Genomic DNA, 16,629 nt, shown 5'->3' on the forward strand with positions numbered 1-16,629 from the left:
TCCTTGAAACGTCTGCATAAACCACCCCATTTTCTTTTCTTTTCTTTTCTTCTTTTTGAGACGGAGTCTTGCTCTGTCGCCCAGGCTGGAGTGCAGTGGCACGATCTCAGCTCACTGCAAGCTCCGCCTCCTGGGTTCACACCATTCTCCTGCCTCAGCCTCCCAAGCAGCTGGGACTACAGGTGCCCGCCACCAGGCCCAGCTAAGTTTTTGTATTTTTTTAGTAGAGATGGGGTTTCACTGCATTAGCCAGGATGGTCTCGATCTCCTGACCTCGTGATCTGCCCACCTTGGCTCCCCAAAGTGCTGGGATTACAGGTGTGAGCCACTGTGCCCAGCCCCCATTTTCTTTTTTGAGGTGGAGTCTTGTTCTATCGCCCAGGCTGGAGTGCAATGGCGTGATCTTGGCTCACTGCAACCTCTGCCTCCTGGGTTCAAGCTATCCTCCCATCTCAGCCTCCCAGTAGCTGGGATTACAGGCATGCCCAGCTAATTTTTGTATTTTTAGTAGAGATGGGGTTTTGCCATGTTGTCCAGGCTGGTCTGGAACTCCTGACCTCAAGTAATCCACTCACCTCAGCTGGGATTATAGGCATGAGCCACTGTGCCCTGCCAAACCACCCCATAATTTGCAAATAATTAAAAGTGGGTATAAATATGAGCACAGAACTGCTTCTGAGCTGCTACTGTGGGTGCACTGCCTATGAGGTAGCCCTGCTCTGCAAAGAGCATTCCCTCTGCTGCTTCTGTGCACTGCTGCTTCAATTAAAGTTGCTGTTTATCACTGTCGGTTTGCCCTTGAATTCTTTCCTGGGTGGAGCCAAGAACCCTACCAGGATAAGCCCCAATTTTGGGGTTTGTCTGCCCTGTATCAAAACCATCACTACCAAGAAAAGCCTAAGAAGACGTGACAACTAAAAGTAATGCAGTGTCTTGGATGGAACACTGGAGCACAGAGGACATCAGATAAAAGGCAAATCTGAATCAAGTATGGACCTTAGTTAATCGTAATGTGTCAATGCTGGCTTCTTAGCTGTGACAAATGAACCATGTTAATGTAACATGCTAACAATAGGGCAGCGGTCCCCAACCTTTTTGGCACCAGGGACCGGTTTCGTGGAAGACAATTTTTCCGTGAACTGGGGTGGCAGGGGATGGTTTCAGGATAAAACTGTTTCACCTCAGATTACCAGGCATTAGATTCCCATAAGGAGCATGCAACTCAGATCCCTCCAATGCACAGTTCACGATAGGGTTCACGTTCCTGTGAGAATCCAGTGCTGCTGCTGATCTGACAAGAGGCAGAGCTCAGGAAGTAATGCTCACTCACCCACTGCTTACCTCTTGCTGTGTGGTCCGGTTCCTAACAGGCCATGAAGCAGTACCAGAACTCTAATAGGGGTTGAGGACCCCTGCAACAGGGGAAACTGGGTGTCAGGTATGTGGGATGTATTATCCTTGAAACTTTCCTGTACATTTAAAACTATTGCAAAATATGATATTTATTGTAAAAATTAAGTAAACAAAATGTGTTGAAGGCTTCTCAGTGGACTAGGAATAAAATTCGTCCTTCTTATCTTGGCTGACAACACCTGTATAACCTGGTCTCCTATCCTCTCTCTGGCCACATTGGCCTTCACTTGGGCTAGGACACAGGGCCTTTGCTCTTGGTGTTCCCTCCCTTAGAGTGCTCTTCCTCTTATGCATCTCTCTGTCTCTCATCTTCCCTCCCTCCCTTTACCCCACCCCACACTTCATCCCTCTTGGCCAAGCCCTCCTCACTGTTCACATCCCAGCTGATATGCCACCTGTTTGGGGAAGACACCTTGAGAACTATCTTAAGTGTGCCCCTGCTGTCACTCTCCACCCTAGCATTACATTTGATTCCTGAACTGAATCTGTGCCAATCTCCCATCATTTTCTGTAATTGTTCACCTGTTTATTTTTCAGCATTCCCTAGCACAATGGGCTCAGCCATCCACAACAGTTCCCCTGGCACCTTGCAAGTAGTACCGGTTTAATGAACATCTGATGGATGAAGGGTGGAACCCATGCCAGTTAATTTGACAGGCAGATGTGCTAGCCTTGTCACTCCCTTTGTGGACCTTGCTGCCTTTGGAAACCTTCCCTGATGCCCACCTTGCATCCAAGCCTTGGTCTTCCAATCCTCCATACTCCCATTCATCCCTGTGGTTAACAGCAACTTGCTGCTTCTTAAGTACAGTCCCTGTCCTGGGTGTCAAACAACCTTCAAGCGATTCTTACTCCGTGATCACAGCTACTCAGTTCTAGGTACCCCAAAGTGCCTGTCATTGTATAATTAGGACCCACAATGAAACAAAGTCATCCCCATATTTTTTTTTTTTTTTTGAGACAGAGTCTTGCTCTGTCACCCAGGCTGGAGTGTAGTGGCGCGATCTCGGCTCACTGCAAGCTCCACCTCCCGGGTTTATGCCATGCTCCCGCCTCAGCCTCCCGAGCAGCTGGGACTACAGATACCTGCCACCAAGCCCGGCTAATTTTTTTTTAATATTTTTAGTAGAGACAGGGTTTTACCATGTTAGCCAGGATGGTCTCGATTTCCTGACCTCGTGATCCACCCACCTCAGCCTCCCAAAGTGCTGGGATTACAGGCATGAGCCACCGCGCCCGGCCAGTCATCCCCATATTTTATACCTCTATCATTTTCAATCTATATTTTTGTCACAGCACCAAAAGTAATTCATGTAGCGAGAGGATGGAGGGAGTACCTGGAGAACAGAACAGAAAGGGTGATTTTCCTTTTGTCTTTCCCCATGGCAATGAGGAGGGAGCGCTGGTGACTTAGAGAAGAAAGCTATCCATCATGTCCTCTGGAGAGGGAGGACTCTCTTGCCCCGGAGCATCCCACTGAGCTGGGTGCTGTGTTGTTTGCGGAACTTTCCAGAATGAATGAAAGCAAGTCTGTCTTTGTGCTTAAGGCACATTTCCAATTTTCTGTGCTGACTGAGCAAAGAACTTCCTCATCCTCGTGAAGGATGCTTTGCAAAGTTAAAGACAACTTTTACTTAAGGAGGGAGCGGGGGACAGAGGGGTATCCTTTAATGTGTGCAGAGTTTCAGCCTGGGATGATGAAAAAGGAGATGGATAATGACAGTGGTTGCATGATCACGTGGAAGTCCTTCTTGCCACTGAAGTGTACACTTAAAAATGGCAAAATAGTAAATTTTATGTGATGTATAAGATCCCATTTTTTATTTTTAAAAATATGAGTAATAAACTGGAAATAAAGAAGTCCAAACAATAACAAATTATTTCTGAGAGGAAGTGATTTCTACTGTCTTCTTGGGCTTCTCTAGATTTTTCCAACTGCATATTCTACAATAAATGTTTGTGTATCTTTTATAATCACATATAACACAAATAGATGCACTGTTGTGAATGCACTTAATGCCACTGAATGGCATGCTTTGAAAGTGGTTACAATGGCATGTTTTGTGTTATATATATTATACCACAATAAAAAATATGCTTTTTTAAAAAGACAATTTGTACTAAAGACATTACTTGCCTGGGATTTTTGAGGTTGATATTGTCCTAATTTGTCACCATCTTCCACCATCCACCCCACTGCATCAACCAGGGGAGAGAGACCAAATTTAGGAACTGAAAGCAAGTGGTCAAAAGGTACCGGATATGGGTTTAAATGTTTCTGGGTACAATTGAAGAAGCTAAACACTTGACCTCAGGGTGTGGGTGGTGCCCGATACTGGCTCCCTCAAATCTGATTCTATAACAGGAGTTTTTGTTTTGTTTTTAAAAGAATTTGCTCAGAATGTATTCTGATTCAAATTGAGGCCAGGTTAAAGCTGACCCTCATTTTATCTACAAAGTGAAGATTGCTGAATGTGATCGTATAAACATGATTGCAGGAGAAAGAACCAAAAGTCTTTAGAGGATAAACTGTTTTCAAGAACACAAAGAAACCACATCACTTTGGCACTCATTGCAAATAAGATACATTATATCTGTATGGTGGTTTTAACCTTCTAAAGTATATTCATGGTTTTTATTTATTGTACTACCAAGCAAGTCATGTGGAAGTGGCTTTTCTTTTAAGATAAAAGATGCCAGAGCCCATCTGAATGCTGCTTGGAATCGTCCAGGAGCTAGTGGACGATTGTTGGTGCCAGTGTAGGGCTGTCTGTGGTGTGAAGCCCTCAAGAAATAGAGGGGGGCAGGTTGGAGGGGAAAGATGGGTGCAGCTCCTCTATGGTCTCATAAAGGGAGGAGGAGTAGGTAGGAGCACCAGCCAGGAAGACTGGAGTGACGTTATTAAAGGGATATTATCAAGGTAGGTACTGCCAGTGGAAAATGAGGCTCAGTCCCACTAGGAAATCTGGGAGACAGTGCAGAACATGAACCTAGGAGTTATCTTACCCCAGGGTTGAGGGAGCTGGGGTATTTACACACCAACTCCTATCAGTAATTGGTTCAGGGATCCTCTAGGTAGCAACAATCCCCAGGTAATGGCAGCAGAGCACCTTTCAGCAGCGGGGAGGCTCTTGGGGGCAGAGTGCAGGTGCTCTGTCCCAAGATAGTTGGCTGATAGAGTGGCTGTGCTCAATAGGTGTCAGTGATTGTTTTTTAAGGAGCTGATCTCTTGATCTTTTTGTAAAGATCCTCCTCTGAGGTGGCTCAGAGCTTTCCCCCTGCAGACACTGGTTCCTGGGTCATGGAAAAGACCTAGCTGAGGGCTAGCACAAAGCCCCATGGCCAGGCAGGCACCCAGAGGGTCCCCAGTGCCCTAGTCTGGCTAGACCAGAGCCAGGGCCCTATGGCTGAATAAGGAAGAACCGAGGATTTGGAGTCAGGCAGATCTGGGTGGTGGGGGGGTAGGGTGGGTCTCCCAGCTCTTCCGTCTTATAGGCGTAGGATCCTGCAAATGAGATTTCGCTTTCTTGAACTCTAGTTTCCTCAACTGCAAAGTGGTAATATATCACAGGATTGTTGTGTCACTTACCTATTGTGGTGTTGCAAACCATTCCAAAATTGACTGGCTTAAAACCACAGCTATCTATTTCTCTCATGAGCCTGTGGATTGGCAACTGGGGCTGGGTTCAGCCAAGTGGTTCTTCTGCCAGGCTTGGTTGGGTTCTTTCAGGTATCTGTGGTTGGTCAGTTGGTGGTCAGTGGCCTCACTCACTGGTTGGGGATTTGGCTAGCTGTTGACTGGAGTAACTGGGGTAACTGGTCCATGGGTCTCTCATCATCCTACAGCCTAGGCTGGGCTTGTTCACCTGGCTGCAGTCTTGTGATTTCTAAGAGCCATGAGATAGCACATCCAATGCCCTAGCAATTTTCAAGCCTCTGCTTATGTCAAATTTGTTACTGCCCCATGGCGGCCAAAGCAAGTCATGACCAGATTCAAGACGTAGAGAAATTGATGGGAAAGGGAGAAATTGGCTTGAGACGATATAAGTAAAGCTCCTATTAGCCTTGTGAGTGTTTTATAAATGTATTGACAGTGATTACATGCCTCTCTTCCAGCTTTTTTAAGCAATAAAAAGGTAGGTGTTTTAATTACTAATAATCATTAAATCAATTGGTATTAATTTTTGTGCAGGGTCCCGTCTCTATTTCCTCCTCTAGTCAGGAAGATAATCGCTCTATCAGACAGTGATGTAGTGAGGGAAGAGTGAGGGAATGACAGTAAAGTATTTGCACAGAGCCTGGTGAGAGGGACTCTGTTTATTATGGTATAAAATTTACGTCTCCTCCCTGCACACAAAAAGGCAACGCAAATTTGATCGCTTTTTCATTTTCAGTTTTTTTGACTCACATCTCACTTTTCAAAAAACTCTAGGCTCAGAGCTGTTTGTGGAGACTTTCCTCCAGGCTATCCTTTCTTCTCGCTCCCTAAAGGTACCGCCTCCCTTTATGTTTCATCCTCCACCTTCTGCCTCAGCCAAGGGGCTGCTCCTGGCTGAAGCCACAGCTTCAGGGGGATCTAAAAGGCACCTTAGGGCCACAAGACCCTTTCCAGTAAGGATTACAAAGATGGGAAGTGCTGGCTGCCTATCTCTGTGGCCTTTAAGTATTTGCAGCTCAGACACAGCCCAGCATACTCCCAGTTCCCCCAAGTGGTGATTCCTCCCAATCTGTGAAAGAAGGGAGCCCCCTCCATTTCGCACCTTCTCAGGGTTCCCAGGGGCCTCTGAGCAGCTTCTGAAGCTCTGTAGCCCCGACTGACACCCCCTGGAAATTGCTTAATGCTTTCAGCCTGAGGAAACTCAAATCAGCCAGTCAGTCAATCCTGAACTACCCTGGAAGAGCAGAGGAGTGGCTCACAGTCTCAAAACCTGGATGGTCTAAAATATGAGTAACTTTTCTGTTAAGCATCCCCTGCCCCAGACCTTCTGAGACACGAAGAGGCTGCTGCAGCTTAATTCTCCACCTTCCTCCTCCAGGGCCAGGACAAAAGAGAGCAGGAGCTGGTGGTGGAGGTAAAAGAAAACCTCCTCTGAGCCGGCTTAGGGCAGCCCCGCTGCAGGAGACGACTGTTCTTCCAAGACCTACTTTAACAAATGTTTAGTTTTATTTTACTTTTATTTTTATATATTTTTTGAGACAGGGTCTCACTCTGCCACCCAGGCTCGAGTGCAGTGGCATGATCTCAGCTCAAGGCAACCTCTGCTTCCCAGGCTCAAGTGATCCTCCCACTTCAGCCTCCCAAGAAGTTGGGACCACAGACACACACCATCACGCCTGGCTAATTTTTGTATCTTTTGTAGAGATGGGATTTTGCCACATTGCCCGGGCTGGTCTTCAACTCCTGGGCTCAAGCAATCCTCCTACCTGGGCCTCCTAAAGTGCTGGGATTACAGGCATGGACTGCAAGTAGTACAAGATGTACTTTAGAGCAGTTCCTGGGCCGGGAGCTTTCCCTGTATTATTTTGTTAGTTCTCACAGTATCGTCTTGAGGCTGGCATGGCAAACCCATTTTACAGATGCAGGTATTGAGGATCAGAGAATTTAAGAAAATGTCCTTCAAGTTCAAAGTTCAAAGATGGAGCACAGTTGATTGGTGTGGGTGGAGACAGGGTTGGAGGCAAGCCTGATGCTGGGTCCTGGCCTCCACTGCCTCAGGGGAGTGGAGAGAGTATAGCATGCAAGGCAGTAAGGCTGGATTCAAGCACTTTTTTTTTTTTTTTTTTTTTTTTAGACAGAGTCTCACTTTGTCACCCAAGCTGGAGTGCAGTAGCTCGACCTTGGTTCACTACAACCTCCACCTCCCGGGTTCAAGTGATTCTCTTGCCTCAGTCTCTTGAGTAGCTGGGATTATAGGTGTGTACCACCATGCCCAACTAATTTTTGTATTTTTAGTAGAGACGGGGTTTCACCATATTGGTCAGGCTGGTCTTGAACTCCTGACCTCAAGTGATGCTCCTACCTCGATTCCCAAAGTGTTGGGTTTACAGACATAAGCCACTCTGCCTGGCCTTGGATTCAAGCACTTTTAACGAAAAGAGAAGGTCTTTGGATTTTGCCATGAAGGCAAATTTCGTTAAACTCTTTGAGCCTCAGCTTTCTCACCCGTAAAATAGGGTTGTTGTGAGGATCACTGACGAGATGCATATAAAAGCATGCAGTGGAGAGCAGAGGCCCAGTGAACGTGGTGCCGCTGGATGGCCCCTCCAGCCAGCCTTGCCTCTTTCCCCGTGCGCTTGCAAGGACAGCTCTGTCCTATAGTCACAGAGGGGACAGACCCCAGCCCTAGGCAAATGCTGTGGCTTCTATGGTTGTTTCAACAACTCTACTATTGCAAATGGGACCTAGACTGGCATTCTCTTGTACATATTGATGAAGGCCCCAGATAGGGAGGAATAAGAAAACAAAGGACATTTTATTTATGATAGAAAGAGAACCCAACAGAAAACAAAAATCTACAGACAGGCTCAACAGGAGGGGAGATGTTTAAATAAACCTTGGTACGTTCACTCCATGGAATATTGTGCAACTATTGAAATGATGTTTACCCAGGATTTGTAATAACATGGGAAAATGCTTATTATAAAATGCTAAGTGAAAAAAGGAAGAAACTGAATTGTATATTTAGCATAATCACACCTAGGCAAAAATCAAGCCAAACAAAAACTTGGCACAGAAGAAAAAGACCAGAGGGACACATGGCACAGTAGGGGGTATCTTTGAGTGGCAAAATTAGGGAGATTTTTAATACCTTTCTCTATTTTTTTTTTCTGTAATGGGCATGGTTGGTTTAAAGTGGAAAGCGACCCAAATTTAATTTTTTTTTGTTTGTTTTTCTGAAGAAGAAAGAATTCCTATTGGAAAAGCAAGAAGCCGAGTGACACAGATGTCACTCTGAGGCTAAGGGCAGGAGGCCAACAGACCCCAGGTTATTAAGTAAAGTCAAGTAGAAATCTGAGACTCTGGCCCCATGAAGTCATCTCAGCTGCACACCTGAGTATAGGGTCTGCAACATTTTGGTAAGGACGCTGGCTCTCGCTCCTATATGTTGTAAATGTAGGTGTAATTGAGATTTTTTCCCTTACACCAAAGGCTAAACCAGAATAGCTGGGCCCCTGTCCTTCTTCCTATCCCAAGATGGTGCTCCTTGGAAGCAGCCGTGCTCTCCCTGGTGGGCACAACAAAGTCCTTCTGGCAGCAAGGCCACCGTTCTGGTTCCCAGAGCCAGTCCTGGTCTATGCATCTCCCAGATTTCCATTCAGGTCCCTGTTCAAATGTCATCCTATCAGGGAGGCCTGATTACATGATTTAAAAGAGCAACCCCTTTCCTCCGGCACTCATCATCCCATGTCCCTGCCTTGGTTTTCTCCTTAGTGTATATGCAGCCTAGGTACTAGGTTCAATGTATTTCTTTTTAAAAGTGTCCATTTTCCTTTGCTAGAATGTGAGCTCCATTAAGGCAGGGATCTGCTGCATCTCCAGCACCTAGAACACTGCCCAGCCCAAATATTCTGTAAATGTTTATTTCAGGAGTGAAAGAACATATCCTGACCATTTTTTTTTTTTGGTGTGTGTACATATTTAGTTTTATTGTAACAAAGCAACTTGTATACTTTTAATGTTTAAAACTGAGCATCATCTTTCCTTTCCAGTGAAACAAAAAGAAAACTTAAAAATAAACAGGAACAAAATTACAATAGAGAATGTCAAGTCCAAATAAGATGCTACAGGTTCTGCTGATGCTCCCATTGAGTGGCAGGACTCAAGCCATCATTAGGAGAGAATTTATTTTTAAAGTGTCGTCTTAAACTGCAAGGACCATTGTGCCCTCAGGGCGTCTTTCCAAGGTCTTGAGCTACCTTGTTCCACCCTGATGGCCCCGACCACATTCTTCCTGAAGCCCAGCTCTACAGCCCCAGGCCAGCACATCCGCTGTAATCCACAGGTAGTGACAGCCTGGGACACTGTGTTGCAACACTTATGAAGCCATTGTGAGGGCTTGCCAGGAGAAGATATGATGACTGATGAATGATTTTGCCAATGGAACCAAAAGAGAGGTGGATCAGATGGACTGTGTACTTCTCTTCCCAGCCCAGGCCCAAATCTCAGCTCCCCCTCTCATTACGAAGACCACACCCACCATGGGTTGGGGCCTGGAACACATTTGTCCGTCTTATCCCTGCAATCACTCCCCTAGTCTCTAACACAGGTATGCAATGGGCTTCGGAATGTTTTTCCAGAGTGGTCCTTGTTCCTCCTGGGCTTGGAACCTTTCCAGAACTTTACCTAGCTTGGGTGTTGCCTCGTCCTCTGCCTGGCCCTTCACTAGGGGTTGAAGGTTAGATCTGGGTCCACCTTCCCCCAGCTCCTATGTAGGGTTCTCCTCTCAAGCAAGTCCTTCCCCCAGTCCAGCAGCACAATGCTAGTGCCTCCTTTGAGTCTTGTCACTGAAGCCATTCTCCCCCAGCCCACAGGTCCCTTGGAGGTTCATGGCTAGTGTTGACACTGAGCTTGAATGTGACTTTGCCTGTGGACGGGGGTCACTCTCCCCAGAAGGCAGCCATGGCCCCAGCTGACTTTCCCTTCCTGGTCTCTGATTTAGGAATAAACTCAGCTGCTTCATCTTTCAAGGCCCAGGCCAGGGAAGTGGGGCAGGGGCATGGGCAATGGCACCCTGTGGCCTCTGAGCTGCCATTGGCAGAGCCTGGCGCCCGAGCCCAGACTAGGGATGGTGGCCTTTGGTGGTCCAGTGCAAGCTCTCCTCTTATGTCCATGCCAACCTCTTTTTCATCTTTTGTTCCAGTCCTGCTTCTTCCAACAAGACCCACGGCCTGGACCCCAACAGCATCAGTGGACACAGGCTCTAGTTGGCAACACCTGGGAAACTGGGAGGAGCTTTCTCTTGGGGGCTCTCATTTATCCCCAGGGCAGATAGGGACATGAATTGTCCTTCTCATTTTCAAGACAAGGACACTGAGGTCCAAAGCATCCTTATTTTCTTCCTTGTCAGGCTCTGCTCTGGTGTACCTCCCATCTCCCCTGGCTTCTGGCTGGGACCAAAAGCATCACTGCCTTCCCATCTTTCACTGTCTCCCTCAGAGGTGGAAAAAGGGCTGTGGCAATACACTGGGTCAGGCTCTCTCCCTTCCCTCCTGGAAGGACAGGTGCCTTCCTGAGGCTGGGGGTCTCCTTCATTCAGAGTTTATCAAACCCGATGTGAAAGGAGATCCAGTCTCTGGATGCTTCACTAGAATCTTCTAGTTCCTCGACTTGGTCATGGACCTGAAAATGTGAATGAGGCAAACCAGGTGACCGCACCTGGCACAAGGAGGGCAATTATGCTGTCACTCTGAAGTGCTGACTGGTGGTGGCTGCCCCAGCTTCCAGACTGGAAGATGGCTACAGATCTGGGAATGAGTGTAACGGTCAGTTAACATGGGCAGGGCCGAGGAGCAGGGTGGCGCTGGGATCACATAGTTTCTTCCCTTTGCTGAGACCTCCGTGTATCCTTAGCAGACCTTCACCAGAAGATAGCTTGGTACAATGGGTGCTTCTCTTTCTTCCAATAAGGAGAAAAGGAAGATGGGCTTTGGTACATTTTCTGGCAAGCAAGAATCTCCTAGGCTGGCCCCAGCTTCAGCTGTTCTACTTTTCAAACCACCACTCCCTCTGGCCAGGCTCCCTGGGGCTCCCTGGGCTCCTTCCTAGTCCTGTCCAAGTCACCTGCCTCCATCTTTCCCACCTGTGTGTCCCTGTGCTTCTGGGAACTGTGGAGGTGGGGCCCAGTGGCTGATGTTTACCAACAGGCACTGATGACTCAGAGAGCCAACCCCTCTCCAGGGCAACCAGGGAGGGGCTGCTGGGGTCAACTGGCTCCTAGAATTGTGATTGCAATAAGGCTATGCCCCCTACGCTTTGGTGGGGTCCTGGTGTATCCCCCCAAGAATTCAGAGTTGAAGCGAGGGTGGTCATCCCTGAAGACATGAATGCCTTCTGCCTTGAAACACAAGCTCCTGGTCCTCTTTTCTGCAGTGGGGCCTCTGCAGCCCAGGAAGGGTAAGACTCATCTGAGATCCATCCCTCTCTCCCCAGCCAGGGGAGGAGAAAGGACTGGAATTCACCTCTTGATGGCCACATTCCTGGGTTGCCTGGTGATTGCCTAGAAATGGCCTACAGAGATGGCTGGCGGTGGAGCCCTGTGGCCCCCAGCTTTGCATGAGGAGCTCAGTTGAGGGACTGCTAGACCCTGGTCTGAGGCAAATCGGGGGTGGGCAAGGTCAGGACAGTGGGCAGGAGGGTGCCCTGCGGGGCCGGGAAGCTCTGTAGCTCCTTGGGCACAAACCTGGGTGAGACAGAGTCTGCTAGGAAGCAGAGGGTGCTCCGGCGTCCCACGCAGTAGATGAGGTTGTCCACCACCGTGCACTGGAAGGCATCCGGGTAAGGCGTCCGGTACGTGGCACACTCGTACCAGAGCCGGGTGCTGGCGCTGCAGCGGTACACGGCGATACCCAAGCTGCGGTTGAGGTCAAAGCGGTAGAGAAAGCCATTGACCGCCACCATCTCGGCCGTGCGGTCCTTGCTGCCCCCGGTGGGGCAGGCCCACCATCGCTGCTCCTGCGCCGAGAAGCGGAGCAGCAGGAACCGCAGCGAGCCGCCGGTGACGAAGATCTCCTTGGCACACGCCGTGGCCGTGTGCGCCAGGGCGAACGTGTCACTGGGGAGCGGCGGGACAAAGTCCCAGCGGTCCAGGCGGGGGTCATAACGCTCCACCGAGTTCAGACACTCTCCGCCGATGGCGTACAGGTGCCCGTCCAGGGCCACCAGCCGGCAGTGCGGCCGGGCCTGGTTCAGCGGGCACACCTCGCTCCAGATCCCCGTAAGAGGGTTGTAGCAGAAGACGCGGCTGGAGGGCTGGTGCCCGGGGCCCTGGCAGCCGGACACCACGAAGAGATAATTGAAAAGACTGCAGATGGCACAGCCCCGGGACACGGCCTCGGGGGGCAGGCGAGCCAGCGGGCGCCAGACATCCTGCTCATCGTCATAGCAACAGAGGCCGCCCGAGTCTTCCTTGGGGCACACGTCAGCCACCACCAGGTACTGGCGGCCCTGGAGCCGGCGCTGCAAGATCAGCTCGCGCTCTGCCCCGCTCAGGCACCCGTAGATGTCCGGGCTGCGCAGCACCTGGAGGTAGTTTTCGCTCATCACCTTGTAGGCCGCCTCTTTCAGGGACTCCAGGTTGTGCCTCTTGGCCAAGGTCAGCACCTCATAGCAATTGCCCAGATCCAGGCGGACCTGTGGGGCTGAAGCAGGGGTGAGCGGTACATGGAAGAAATTAGTCCCGGCCACCAGGTGCACATGGGGCTCCCGGCTGCTTCTGTCTGAGTCCGGCAGGGCGCCCGGGTCTGGGCAGGGTGGAGCGGGGAGCCGGTAGCCATCTGGCTGCAGCTGCAACTCTGGGTTCTCCGCTATCTGCAGGAGGCTCTCCTTCCGGCTAAAACCTCGGTTGGAGGGCGACGGCCCTGAATGTGGGGAGGCGGCTCTTTCGGCTGCACCCTTTGTGTCACCGGCTTGGCCTCCCGAGGCTGCCCCTGTTCCCAGGGACCCTGGCGGTGTCCTAGGAGATGGAACCTCAGTCAGGGCTGCTGTCCTGGGAGCCAGCCTGCCCTGGAAGATGGCCTGAGACGTAGATTCCACGTAGTAATCGTACACCTTGCCTTTGAGCCTGGGCTCAACCCCCTCCACCTTCTGTATGAAATTCTCCTCCATTCGGACCCGGGCTATGGACGAGAAGGTATAGGAGGCGTTGGGGGCTCCCTCCTGCTGATGCAGGGTCAGGCCAACATCGGAGGCAGCCTGGAGAGCCCCAGGCTCTTCTCTGCTGACCCCTATCACACGGGTGAAGACCCAGCTCTGGTTCATGTCTCTGCTGCCTTGCAAGGGAGCCACGTGGTGACAGTGGGGAGGTTCCAGTTGCCCTAGCCCTGGATGCTCAGGGCGTTTGCCGTCCTGCCATGGAGCAGGCTCACCACCGGCACAGGTGCCGTCGGCTGCTGCAATGAGTCCAGCTGGGGAGCTGTGCGGTTCACTGCCCAAGCGGGGGAGATGGGGAGGGTCAGGGTTACCGCCAACAGCTGTTCTGGCTTCCTGGCCGCGGCAGCTAGGAGGCACCTGCTCAGAGTCCGAGCCCTGCCCGCCCAGCTCCTCACCTGAGCCTTTTCTCTGGGGCTTCCTGTCTGTGGAAGTGGCCCCCGTGACCAGGACACAGGGGCCTCTTGGATTCTCCCAGCTGCAGCCCTGTGGTGCTTCAGACCCCTTGCTGCTCCTCCGGCGTCTTGGCCCCCTCTGCAGAGCCCCGGGAGAAGCCTCCTGTGCAGCAGGCTGCCCTGAGCCCTCTGCTTCCTCCTTGGCTTCCGCCTGGGCATTCCCACCCCACCTCTGGGCTGGGGCAGGCCTTGACTTGTACAGCCTGTAGGCCACAGTCACCAGGAGTAGGGCAGCAGCCGACAGCACCACCTTGCCCGTCAGCTGCATGTCCAAATGCCAGTCCTGGGCCTCTGCTCCTCTGGGGAACATGCTTCTCCAGCCAACCTGGGGCTGAGGAATGCCAAGAATCTCATTAATAATTGCCCGGTAGGGACCAGTTCATGGGTCCTGCCGAGCGGAGGGGAGGGAGTTCTGAGCTGGCTTTGGCTGGCCAGCCGAGGAGAGGAGTCAGAGCAAAGGTGACTTTGAGCTGCAGAGGGTGGCTGCTGGGGCCCAGAGCTGGCAGATGCCAGTGGCTGGCCTCCTTTGATGCTTCCCTGGTGGCGGGGGTGGGGGGCCTGCCCAGGGGCTGAGCTTGTGATCGGCCAGCTGAGCCAGCTCTGTGGCCAGCAGCTAGGGGATGTTAAGAGTATCCAATGGGCATACAAAGAAGGAGGAAGCTCTTAACCAAACAGTCACCCGATGCCAGGAAATGCACGGGGTGGGTTATTCTTTACGAGTGTGCTTTATTTTCTCTTTTGCAAATCCACTGGGCTCGCAGGCTTGGGTGTGTTGACTCATGGGCAGGTGGAGCCCCAGTAGGCGTGGATGGGGTCATTCTTGTGAGGTCTGCTGGTCCTCGCAGTGGGGTCAGCTTTATGCTGGCCAAGCAGGGGACAGGAACGTGGCAGTGGAGTCTGGAGCCAGGGCATGCAGCCAAGCCACCTGACCCAGCCCTTGAGTGCCTTTGCCCTCCTTCCCTGCCTGACAAGTTTATTAAGAGAAAACAGCCTTTCTGAGAACAGTGGGGAAAGACGTTGCATTAGTGCTCAGATCAGGGTTAGATGTGGACGCATCTTCTCTTTTAAAACCAGACAATCTCCTATGGTGAAAGACTGAGGGAAGACTCGCATCTCCCAGAGCCCCCTCACCATCTTCCTTCCCCCATCACCGGTGCTGTGGGTCCTGGACCCAGACTACCTGGCTCTGCTACTTACCAACTATATGACCTTAGGCAAGAGATCTCACCACTCTTTGCTTCATCTGAAAAAGGAGGATGACAGCATATGTACCTCATCAGGTTGTGGTGAGAACTAAATGGGCTACTAGAAATAAACACTGGGGCAGAGCCCCCCCATCATGAAAGCTTACTAAATATGAACTATTCTCCCCTTCTCCCTCCTCTTCCTCTTTCTTATCATTGGCACCAACATCGCTAGTATCAAGTGTCATCAGAGGACCTTCCAAAGCACAGAACTAATTCTACCTTTTTCCTCATCAAGGTCCTCAAAGAGTCCCCAAGGTCCTGTGCAGGGGTCTCAAACTCTTGCTGCCTATGGGGGCTGGGCAGGTAAAATGAACAAGTGAGGACCCCTGTCCGCCCCACCCCAGCCAGTGGTATCAGGCCAGGTGGCACAGCATTGCCTCATCCTCCCACTGTTTCAGGGAAGCTTAGAATCCTGGTAGTGACATCATCACTCTCAATTTTAAAATGTTGGCATCTGATTCAAAAATGAAACTGAAAACCACTCTGTGGGCCACAGGAAGCACACACATGGAAGGAATTTGGCTTTGAAGGCTGTGACTCTAGGAGACAATCCTGACTCCCTATGCCGACGTTCACAACCCTCGATGTACCAGCTTCGGTTTACTCTTCCAAATTCATCTCCCGATCACTGCCTAGCAAACCGGGCTCAGGGTGACTTCATGGCAGGGAAGGCTGGTGGACATCCCTCTGTCCCATCAGAGTTGGGTGAAAGGCTGTGTCTGGGTCTTCTTTCCTGGTGCCTCCATCCATCCAAGATCACCTTTTCTTCCTTTGGGTTTCGTGTTCTCTGATGCTCCTCTTTCAGGCTTGGCCACAGCTGCCTTATCATAAAGTGCATTGTGTGCAGGATTTGGTCTCCTGCTGCATTCCAAGTCCTTGAGGACAGGCTGTAGCTGGCTCAGCTGTGGACCCTAAACCTATGTGGGGCTCTGCATGATTTGGGACAGTAGCCAGCAGGGATTGTCTTTACACTGAGTGGATTGGGGTGGACACTCAGGATGAAGCTCGTTTCATCTCATCTCATGCTCACAGCTGCTTTGGGGAGAGACATGATTGTTATCCCCATTTGACAGGAGAGGTAACTGGACCTCCAAGATTATGTCAACGGGCTTGTAAATGGGGACTCAAAGCCTTGTTTGCAGAGTCCAGAGTTTTACAGACCTGACTTCATCCAGCAGATGTGACCTCTTAGGAAGTCAGGTGTCCTCAGCCTGTCCCGCTGGTGACTGTCAAGAGGGGTCCCCTGAATTCCCTTTCTTTCCATCCTGGTCAAAAGAGTGCCTATCAATGCAATGTGCACAAGGATCAGGAGGGGTGCTTGTTAGAGATGCAGCTTTCCTTCCTCCCTCCCTCCCTCCCTCCCTCCCTCCCTCCCTCCCTCCCTCCCTCCCTCCCTCCCTCCCTCCCTTCTTGCCTGCCTGTCTGCCTGCCTGCCTGCCTTCCTGCCTTCCTGCCTTCCTGCCTTCCTGCCTTCCTGCCTTCCTTCCTTCCTTCCTTCCTTCCTTCCTTCCTCTCTCCCTCCCTCCCTCCCTCCTTCCCTCCCTCATTTCCTTCCTTCCTTCCTTCCTTCCTCCCTTCCTCCCTCCCTCCCTCCCTCCCTCCCTCCTTTCCTTCCTTCCTTCCTTCCTTCCTTCCTTCCTTCCTTCCT

At 50.8% G+C, this 16,629-nt stretch overlaps 1 protein-coding gene across 2 annotated transcripts; it reads right to left on the reverse strand.

Annotated features, from left to right (window-relative positions):
• Window positions 1-8,785: 8,785 nt before the first annotated feature.
• On the reverse strand, window positions 8,786-14,198 carry LOC105483130 (kelch domain containing 7A). 2 transcript variants are annotated; one of them, XM_011743802.3, is made up of 2 exons: window positions 11,814-14,198; window positions 8,786-11,030 (listed from the first exon to the last, which is right to left on the reverse strand). In XM_011743802.3, exons 1-2 carry the CDS (start codon window positions 14,042-14,044, stop codon window positions 10,898-10,900), a joined length of 2,364 nt encoding a protein of 787 aa, XP_011742104.2. In that variant the 5' UTR covers window positions 14,045-14,198; the 3' UTR covers window positions 8,786-10,897. The 2 variants fall into 2 exon arrangements, with proteins under 2 accessions (XP_011742104.2, XP_011742105.2); XM_011743803.3 differs by lacking the exon at window positions 8,786-11,030 and having other exon boundaries at window positions 11,337-14,198.
• Window positions 14,199-16,629: the final 2,431 nt, after the last annotated feature.

Source organism: Macaca nemestrina, chromosome 1, assembly GCF_043159975.1.
Source record: "Macaca nemestrina isolate mMacNem1 chromosome 1, mMacNem.hap1, whole genome shotgun sequence".
Lineage (NCBI taxonomy): Eukaryota > Metazoa > Chordata > Mammalia > Primates > Cercopithecidae > Macaca > Macaca nemestrina.